This window comes from Anser cygnoides, chromosome 3, assembly GCF_040182565.1.
Source record: "Anser cygnoides isolate HZ-2024a breed goose chromosome 3, Taihu_goose_T2T_genome, whole genome shotgun sequence".
Lineage (NCBI taxonomy): Eukaryota > Metazoa > Chordata > Aves > Anseriformes > Anatidae > Anser > Anser cygnoides.
Window position 1 is genome coordinate 13,006,125 of NC_089875.1, and position 8,814 is coordinate 13,014,938.

Consider the following 8,814-nt stretch of genomic DNA (forward strand, 5'->3'; position numbering starts at 1 on the left):
TTCCTTTCGTCTAATTACCTGAGAGTGTGGGATCAGTGTTCCCCTAATTTAAAGGGTGTTAATGAGATCAGGACAAACGCAACAAGTGCCTGAAACTTTGTTTTACTATCTCGTTGGTAATATTGCACAGGTTCATCATCTCACCGCTGTCTATAGCAAAGAATTTTATGGTGAGATTTGTGCAAAAGTCACCATTATAGTTGTTGAGTCTGACAGCATCTATTGGCAATTGGCAAAATAACAAATACAGATTGCATTTTTTAATGTTCAGAAACCTACCTATGAAAACCAGCATTAATGTTAATGCTTCCTGAAACATAAAAGTCATCTTTGAGCCCTTCAATTATTTACCAGGTAGTTCGCTAATTAGCAAGCATCCGCTCCCAGATTTTTATCATTGTAACTGTGGTATAACTCTACTGCCCTCACAGCTCAGAGCTTTGGCATCCACATCTAGCTAGGACACAACTGTGCGCACATCTGTGACTGCAGCTTGTGTTGCTTTACAGCCCCCAAAACAGGCTAACTAGCACAGGCATCACCGTCACTGTGCCTGTAACAGGACAGGCTTCAAAGTTACATAGCCAGGTCAAAAAAAGCTGGACAAACATTCAGACTTGTTGCTTTTACTAAATTATTTGTTTGTAGAGCTGTCCTGCCTGTGCTACCTAGGTAGCCCTGGTGCCACACAGACCTGATAGTGCTGCTGAGCTGCTTTGTCTTTTCCATGAAATAGGGATAAGCCTCACCTGCACTTCAAGCTTTATTTTATAAAATCACTTACACAGCAGAGCCTGCTGCCTTCCCCACCTCTAAGGGGACATGCACAGCATCCCTTCAAATTCTGGGATATCTGTAATTCCTTCTCCAAATCTGCTGCCATTATTTGAAAATCACTTCCTCCTCGTCTCTTCTGAAGGCTGTCACGGCCAGTTTATTTATTTATTTATTGTGCAGATTCCTGCTGCCATACACGTGTTTGGAGAACTCTTGGAGAAGTATCTGTTGTCAATATCACATCGTTCATCAGCTCGATAGCCAAATGGATTTCTCAGAACTCATGCTTGTTTAGCTATCTTCCTCTGTAGTTCTCCCAGTGGGATAGAAAGAAATTAAATTTAAACTAGGCTTTAAATTATTTAGTCAGAGATAATTGAGTTTGGAAAGTCATACTAGAGAACGATCACCCAGGGAAGTAGCTAAATACAATTTGGGGAAAGGAGAGAGGAGACGGGGAAAGGATTTAGGAGATGGAACGGGAGTTGACGTGTCATATTATGTTCAGTAAAACCACAATTGTTACCAATCCTTGTAGTAAAGGGCACAAGCTGTTCTTTCATTCTGGTCATGAGGAAAATAACTTCCTGCGCACATCCTTTCTCCTCAGACAGAATCAGGCCCTAAGGGAAGCCGAAAAACCTGGTGAACAGACTACCTCATTTTTAGGGTTCAGACACAAAGTGACCGTGTTTTCTAAAGCAGGAACAAGCAGAACTTGTTTTCATGTTAACAGTTTTTCTTAATGCTGAGAGGGCATCCCATAAGGGACAAAACCTAACTGGAATAAAAAGTCTGCGCTGACTGCACCGCTGCTTTTAATAGTGACACAGAGAGGCACCCTCAAGGAGAGGACATTTTGTGGACAGCTGAGGGTCATCATCTTCTCACAGGTAACTAGTGATAGGACTAGAGAGAACGGCCTCAAGCTGCACCAGGGGAGGTTCAGTTTGGAAATGAGGAGATGTTTCTTCTCAGAAAGAGCAGTCAGGCATTGGGACGGGTTGCCCAGGGAGGTGGTGGAGTCACCGTCCCTGGGGGTGTTCAAGGAAAGGCTGGACGTGGTGCTTAGGGACATGGTTTAGTGGGCGATATCGGTAGTAGGGTGATGGTTGGGCCAATGATCTTGAAGGTCTTTTCCAACCCTAATGACTCTGTGATTCTATCACAAAACGAGCCTCATGGACGTTCACTTCTAGCAACAGCACAGCTCCACCAGCTCCCCACATTCTCTCGTCCCAGCCCCTCAGCGGGAGCGCGGTGGCCCCCACCGCGCCTGCGCACCCCCGCCCCGTCGCCACGGCGACGGAGGAACCACGACAAGTCGCTGCCTCGCAACATGTCGCTGCCCGAGCCGCTGAGGCGGCGGCTGGGCTCCTTCAGCCGCACCGTCTTCACCGACAGCCGCGGCGCCGGCCCGCCGCTCCCCGGCGACCGTGCAGGTAATCGGCCCGCCCGCAACAAACATGGCGGCGGGGGCAACCGGGGGGGGGGGGGCGGGGCGGGGAGCGCTTGCCAGCAACCAAGATGGCGGTGCCAAGCGTCTCCTGGTGGCCGTTGGGGCGGCTGTGGGCGATGAGAGGAAGCCGACTCGACCCCAAAAAGTGGGTGGGGGTGGGATGGCGGAGCTGCCGGACCCGGCTTGGAGGGAAACCCCACCGCCCTCCTCCAAGCCTGGGCAACGCTGGTGAAAAGTGGAGATGCCCTGTACACGAGGTCTGGTTTCGCCGCCAGTAGTGTAGTGTGGCTTAGTGAATAGTTTCTGGAGTAGAGCAAGCACAGTTTCAGTATCACGCTGCACTTACCATGCTGTAGTGTTGTTGGCTTAGGACTGGTTTCCTGGACACAGAGAATATTCAACAGGATGTTTTAAAGTCAGTTGTACAGGATAGTTTATACCCACCTTTACAGCACTGGAAGAGGGTTTGTGTGAAATACTACAGGTAAAATCCATTGTTACTCACACACCAGATACTCAGACCTCCAAAATAAAAAGGAAAAATGATTTATAGGGAACGAGAACAAAAAAGAACTGAGTTACTGGTTTAAGGTCAGTATTTCTGCACAGTTTGGACACAAGATACTCAAAAGCTTGACGAGGTACACCAAGTTACAGTTAGATAGCAAAATCTCAAAGTATCAGCTTTCTTTCTTTTCCCAAGTCTGCCGTAAGGACTAATAACTATTCACCACGTTGCCAGTGAAACCTACAGGATAACATGCCCCTTTTTCATACCTTTGGAGAGACAGTTTATTTTCATGGCTACTGTCAATGTAGGAAGGTAATGTTCATAGAAGTTAACATACAAACATTTAACTGATAAATCAGTTCCTAGGTGATACAATTAATCAAAAAGTCACTTTCTTTGTGTAGTTATGCCAGTGTAGCTGTACTGCTCACACTGGTTACGAAATCATTTCATTTATCAAACAACATATTTTTCTAGGCTCTGAGAAAGTGATTGAATGTGAAGTGAGAAAATGACTATTTTAGTCATTTCTTTTCAGTTTCCTTTTACGAAAACTCCTGCCTGCGTATTCAGCCCATGGAAAGCAACAGCAAACATACAGTTAGTTTCTTACAGATCAGGATTTCAAATCTTAAGCTTACGCATATATACTTCAGTGAGTTGACCTAGCATGAAAGAATTGGCCATTGCAATAGTCTTGCATTTCCTTTTTTTTTTAAAACAATTCCAGAAAATAAGTACGAGTTAAATTAGGAATAGAAAATGAATTAGAATTGTCTTGTATTGCTAAGCATTCATTGAAAAGACAATTTTAAAACTTGAGCAGAAGTTACAAATACCACTGTTGCATTGATGAAACCTTTAATGTACTTCAAACATCATCATTGCAATTGAAATTAGAGCTCTTGGCTTCTGTTTTTGAATAGCATTATGAACTATTAAATGTTCATCCATTGCATATTATGTAGTTACATAGTGACTTGTAATTGGATGGTCTTGGGGTTTTTTTGTTTGTTGAAAAATAAAACAGTTTTGGAATTCTACCTCAGTGCCCTCCAAAATCAACTATTACTACATTAGTTTTGAGGCTGAGAGACTGATTCATTAGGACAGCTAGGACAAATTTAGGTAGATAGTGAAACTGAAATACCTATAGATTTTCATTCATTTGTAGATTGTGGCAAAGTGCTGATGCTTAAAAATGGGATTATTAAACAAGGATATTGGTTGTCTTACACTTTCTATTTCAGTATAACAAATTCCTGCCCCTCACACCCTACCCTTAAGGTCTGTCCTAGTTCTGCTCCCAAATCCTCATCCGTTCCCACCTAGTCTAGTAGCTACCATGAATACTTCTGCAACTGTCATAAAGACTTCTGGAACAGACTGTACCAGGCTGCATGTTGCTGGACTGGAAACAGGGATGCCAGACTGAGATGGAACAAAGACAGGTATGAAAATGGCTGGAAGATACGGAATGAGACAGTAATGTCAGAAGAGAGGTGGTTCTGAGTCTGGAAGCAAAGAAGTATAGCTGTCAGTCTGAGTTTCAATTGAATATTGTCATTGTAGCAGACAGACAGAAGTCTTGAATACAAATCAATAGGTCACAACAAATACTATCTAAACTTGTTTAGTTTTTAGTTAGTGCTTCTTAGTTAGAGCTTAGCTTCACTTATCAAGTGAGGAAACGTGTCTACGTTCGGGGAAAATGTGAAAAATGGGACTGCTGGTAATGGAAGTAAATGGGTTGCAATATCAGTTGACTATGACAATAAAACCTCACCCATTAAAAATGAACAATTCCCTTGGAATGCCCATTTATATTTTTCCTTGTTTTCAGTCTAATCTTTTAGATCTATAATTAAATGGTAAATATAGAATTTACAGCCTGCAGAGTTCAATATTTACTGTTCTCTACACTGAAGAGAACAAAACGTGTTGATACAGTCTTGAATAAGTTTTCATTTGATATGTATTTGAAGTTCTTAAGAACTAAAAGCATTACAGGTTTCTTGCAAGCCTGCTCTCTAGCATTAAGTCCCTACACAGGAAGATCATGTACAAAACAAGGATAATCCAGTGTGTACTCATTTCAACTTTGACCATTCTCTTAAGAACAGCAATAAAATTACCACCTAATATTTCTGCAGTATCAGTATACAGCAATACTTGAGCTAAGCCTATCAGTCAGATTGATTAGGTGGTAGCTTATGGCTTACTCCACAATCAGACACACAGCTTGAATTTACGATTAAGCAATAAAATTTCTGTATCCTGTGTACTGGAAGTTACCTTAGATTCCAGAAAATAGTGTAGCCTAAGATAGGGTAGTTTTTCTTCTTGATATGTGAAAACCTTTAACATTTAACTTGATGGAGAAAGGTGTTAATGCTCTTGCTTGAAGCTAAGATGGAACAATCTTTCTGTCTGAACTATGGTACAAACTAGGAGTGATAAAAGCTTCTGTTTATCTACAGATAATGAAATAGTTTCCAGTTTACCACTACAGATGTCCCTCTATTTCAACGTTTATTTTTTCCCATTTTGGTGGCTCAGCAGCGTTGTCATGCTCCAGCTGAAGGTAAGTTCTAAAGGAAAGTAGTTGTCTGTAAGTGTAATGTTTCTGATCAAGCACCTCCCCATACAGAGATGGTGCTCACTGACATTAGAAGTTAAGTAGGTTTATTTGGGATTTGCTTGAAACTGGAGGCTCAAGAGTATTTGAAAGCCAATACAACACTGTAAACTTACAGTAGCATACAGTTTCTTCATTTAACCACAGATGACATGTTATGACACAACATGGCAGAAACTTTTACTCTCTTCTTCCCTCTAGTATCCAGTCCTGTCAGATTACTACAAGTTCATTCTGGTCACAGTCATGATCCTAGCCTCCCTAATAGAGGGCATTCGACTGTACCTGGGATACATGGGCAATCTGCAGGAGAAGGTATGTTACTACACATACATTTTATTTTGTGCAGGAGAGCTTTCTGCAGTTGAACATAAATAAAATGGCATGGCAGTTCATTCAAGAGATTTTAAGTTGAAGTTATTTCTGATTTACAGCTTGCATCTTGTATTACCTTGGCACCAGCTTGCATTAACTTTTGTGGATTCCAAGTTCACCCTCAGAGGGGACCCCTCTCACTCCCCAAAACTGTTTTTCAGAAAATACAAGTACTGTTAAAAACGTGGTATATGGAAATGTTAAGCCACCTCACTTTGCCATTTCACATTATTTCCTGTGTTTTAGAAGATTAAAAATAAGTGGTTTTGTATTTTTTCCATCTCCAACTGCCAGTTTTTAAAAGGTGTTATATCCCTGTTATAGGTCCCTGAGCTGGCTGGGTTTTGGCTCCTGACTCTCCTCCTGCAGTTACCTATAATTCTCTTCTTGCTATTTAACGAAGGTTTGAAAATTCTGCCACTGGAAAGATCTGTCAATATCATCTTTGCCCTCTTCCTAATCTTCCAAGTCATTGCAGCCTTTGTCACCCTGAAGAGAATGGTGAACAAACTGGCAACTCACTTCCGCCTTAATGAATTTGACAGGCTAGAGGAACACCCTGGGCATGAGTTTTACAGCCTGAGTTAAGAAGAGAGTACAGTGTCCAGGGCTGGTGGGGGCCCATGCTGAGGAGCTTCACATGACCAATGCTGGCTGGGGATCACACACCAAGGACCTAAGAAGCCAACAGAGGCAGTCCTCATGCTGCTACAGCTCTGGTTTTGTTTCGTTGGGTCATTATTAATCTTCCTACTTCAGGGGCATTAAAAAAATAGGTCTTGCATAAGAGCCAACATTAAACCTCAGAGCTGAGGTCCACACTGCAAGAAAAAAAAAAATCATTGCTTGCTGAGTGGACCAATTCATCTGTGCTCTGTTACTGCATGAAGTACCTACAGAGTAGGTTTGGTGGCTTTGACATTTTAAAAAGTCATGTGCCATTTCTAAAGAACAGAAGACTATTTTCCTAACTGTTTGCACAGAAATATTTTGTTTACAATAAATCCTTTATACACGTTTGGATTGACAGCAATTTTCTCTCTATTCTTCCAGGTTTTGTGGGTGTTCAAAGTCTAGTATTGCAGTTAAGGAAAAAATGAATAAGAACATAGGGAAAACTCAAGTCCCAGAAAGAACAGTAGGGATGCCAGTGATGAGACAGTAAGCAAAAACTAGAGTTTGAGGTGGTCTTGAAGATCATTCCAGCACTAGGAATTCCTAACTAATCAACTAGGAATGGAGTTTATGAAGTGTTCTCTGCTCAGAACTCCTACACTCCTCTTCTTTGGCTTAGCTAGGGTTTTAACTATCAAGCCATTCAAAATGAATGGTGCAATTTTCTCACACAGGAGATCCAATAAGTCAGCAGTAGCAAAATTATAGCCATTAAAAAAATTGGTTTGTATCACTGAAGGCAGAGCATGTTTCTTGCAAGCCAGGACATATACCAAGGTCCTCTCATTCCTGTTTGTATTAATGTCTGGACTATCTTGTTCAGTTTCAGTAATAGCTCAGTGTTAGTTTTTCTTGTCAATGAGGGAGGAAAATTAGAAGTAAAATACATTTTTATATGAATCCTTTGAGTTTTCAGTTGGGCAAGAGTATTCAGTTTTTTGGAGCTGGCACAAACATCCAGACTGCTCAAAGTAAGGTAAAGAAGTCTTACGTGAAAAAGGCACAGTATGCTTAAAGCTGATGGATGTTAAAAGCTCAAAGAACCTATAGCAAAAAGAAGGCATTTATCTTTGTTTCACATATTTGGTTTTCAATGTATGAGTGAATGGTGTTCTTCACTGGATGAGTGAACTCAATTCTACTGAATTTTCTCCCCCCCCCCCATTTTGTTATTGGGAAGCATATATTATCAAAGCACATACTCGTTTGCTTTTAAACAAACCATGACTACTGCCAACAACAGAATTAGCTATTGTGCAGAAAAAGAGAATTCCTCTATGAGAGTCTCTAAGAATCTCTTTCTTAATTAAATGTAATGTTAATGTAAAACATTTGAAGCCCATCATCTAAAATCTGCAAGAGAGAAATTGAGGCTTAAGTTAGATCATTTGAAAAACGGTTTTGCAGCATTAGAAACCCCTTGTAAAAACATTTGTAACTGATGCAATATAAAAATGTGAAACAGTTCCTATCAGCTACACTGCTGCACAGCGCCAAGGCCAGGGCTGATGAGGTACAGGAGAAGCTTGGTAGGATCCATTACAGTAACAGATCACAGCATAATGGGTCCTGACAGGCCAAACAGAAATATCAAAAACCTTTTTTCTCCTGTAATTGTGGAGCATAGCTCAGATGTCTTAGTGCCTCTGTAGCCATACAGCCTCTTCCTGGCCCAGTGCAATGGGTCTAATACCGCAGGCTGCCCTTTCTGGCGGAGGATGGAGGGTAGACCTCCAAGGAGCTCACCTCCACCACTAAGGAAACCCGGCTGTTACAGAAATACAGGTTAACAAAATACAATATGGTAGTTGAGCCCTGCTAGCTTGCAATGCCTTCCAATAATTTGTTGAAGGGAACATAGGGAGTCAAGTCAGCATCTTTTTCTTACGTGCACCTCCAAACCTGCCCTTGATCTCATTAACAGCACAAGCATCGAACAGCTCGGAAGAAATTCTAGGGCAATTGCCATCCCTCCCGCCCTGCACGTAGCTTGCCTGTTCCCCTTATTAAAAACCCACTGTAGGACAGGGCGGGTATTACCAGGGAGGTACACGGAAATGGTACAGTAAACTAAGCTCTGAAGAGACAGAATGTACCTGTAGTAATCTAATCTCTTGCCTGAACTAGGGAACGCCACATTCTTTGGTTTTCTTCCCTCTATCACCTTAAAAAGTTTTAAATGTTAAACTCTGTTGTAAGATAAGAGTGTAATGGTTGGGAATGTTTTTGACACCAAATACATCACATACAACATGATAAGGACTGAAAAAAAAAAAGTTAACGATACACCAATACTGACAACAAGGAAGTGGCCTCCAGGCTTAAGGCTGTGAGACGCGATTCAAAATCCTTGCTTTAGTGATAAGGAAACCATAGGCC

At 41.6% G+C, this 8,814-nt stretch overlaps 1 protein-coding gene and 1 long non-coding RNA gene across 7 annotated transcripts in view; one reads left to right on the forward strand and one right to left on the reverse strand.

Moving 5' to 3' along the window:
• The window catches only part of LOC106045615 (uncharacterized), a 52,722-nt gene extending 51,604 nt beyond the window's left edge, over nt 1–1,118 (reverse strand). For all 5 annotated transcript variants that reach the window (XR_010830049.1, XR_010830051.1, XR_010830050.1 and 2 more), the window contains exon 1: nt 785–1,118. This is a non-coding gene — a long non-coding RNA (uncharacterized lncRNA). The remainder of the gene's footprint in view (nt 1–784) is intronic.
• Nucleotides 1,119–1,767: 649 nt separating this feature from the next.
• Nucleotides 1,768–6,789, forward strand: TMEM17 (transmembrane protein 17). Of its 2 annotated transcripts, none has more exons than XM_066993478.1 (4): nt 1,768–2,219; nt 5,228–5,331; nt 5,587–5,700; nt 6,306–6,789. In XM_066993478.1, exons 1-4 carry the CDS (start codon nt 1,886–1,888, stop codon nt 6,327–6,329), a joined length of 576 nt encoding a protein of 191 aa, XP_066849579.1. In that variant the 5' UTR covers nt 1,768–1,885; the 3' UTR covers nt 6,330–6,789. The 2 variants fall into 2 exon arrangements, with proteins under 2 accessions (XP_066849579.1, XP_047904339.2); XM_048048382.2 differs by having other exon boundaries at nt 2,036–2,219; nt 6,085–6,789.
• Nucleotides 6,790–8,814: the final 2,025 nt, after the last annotated feature.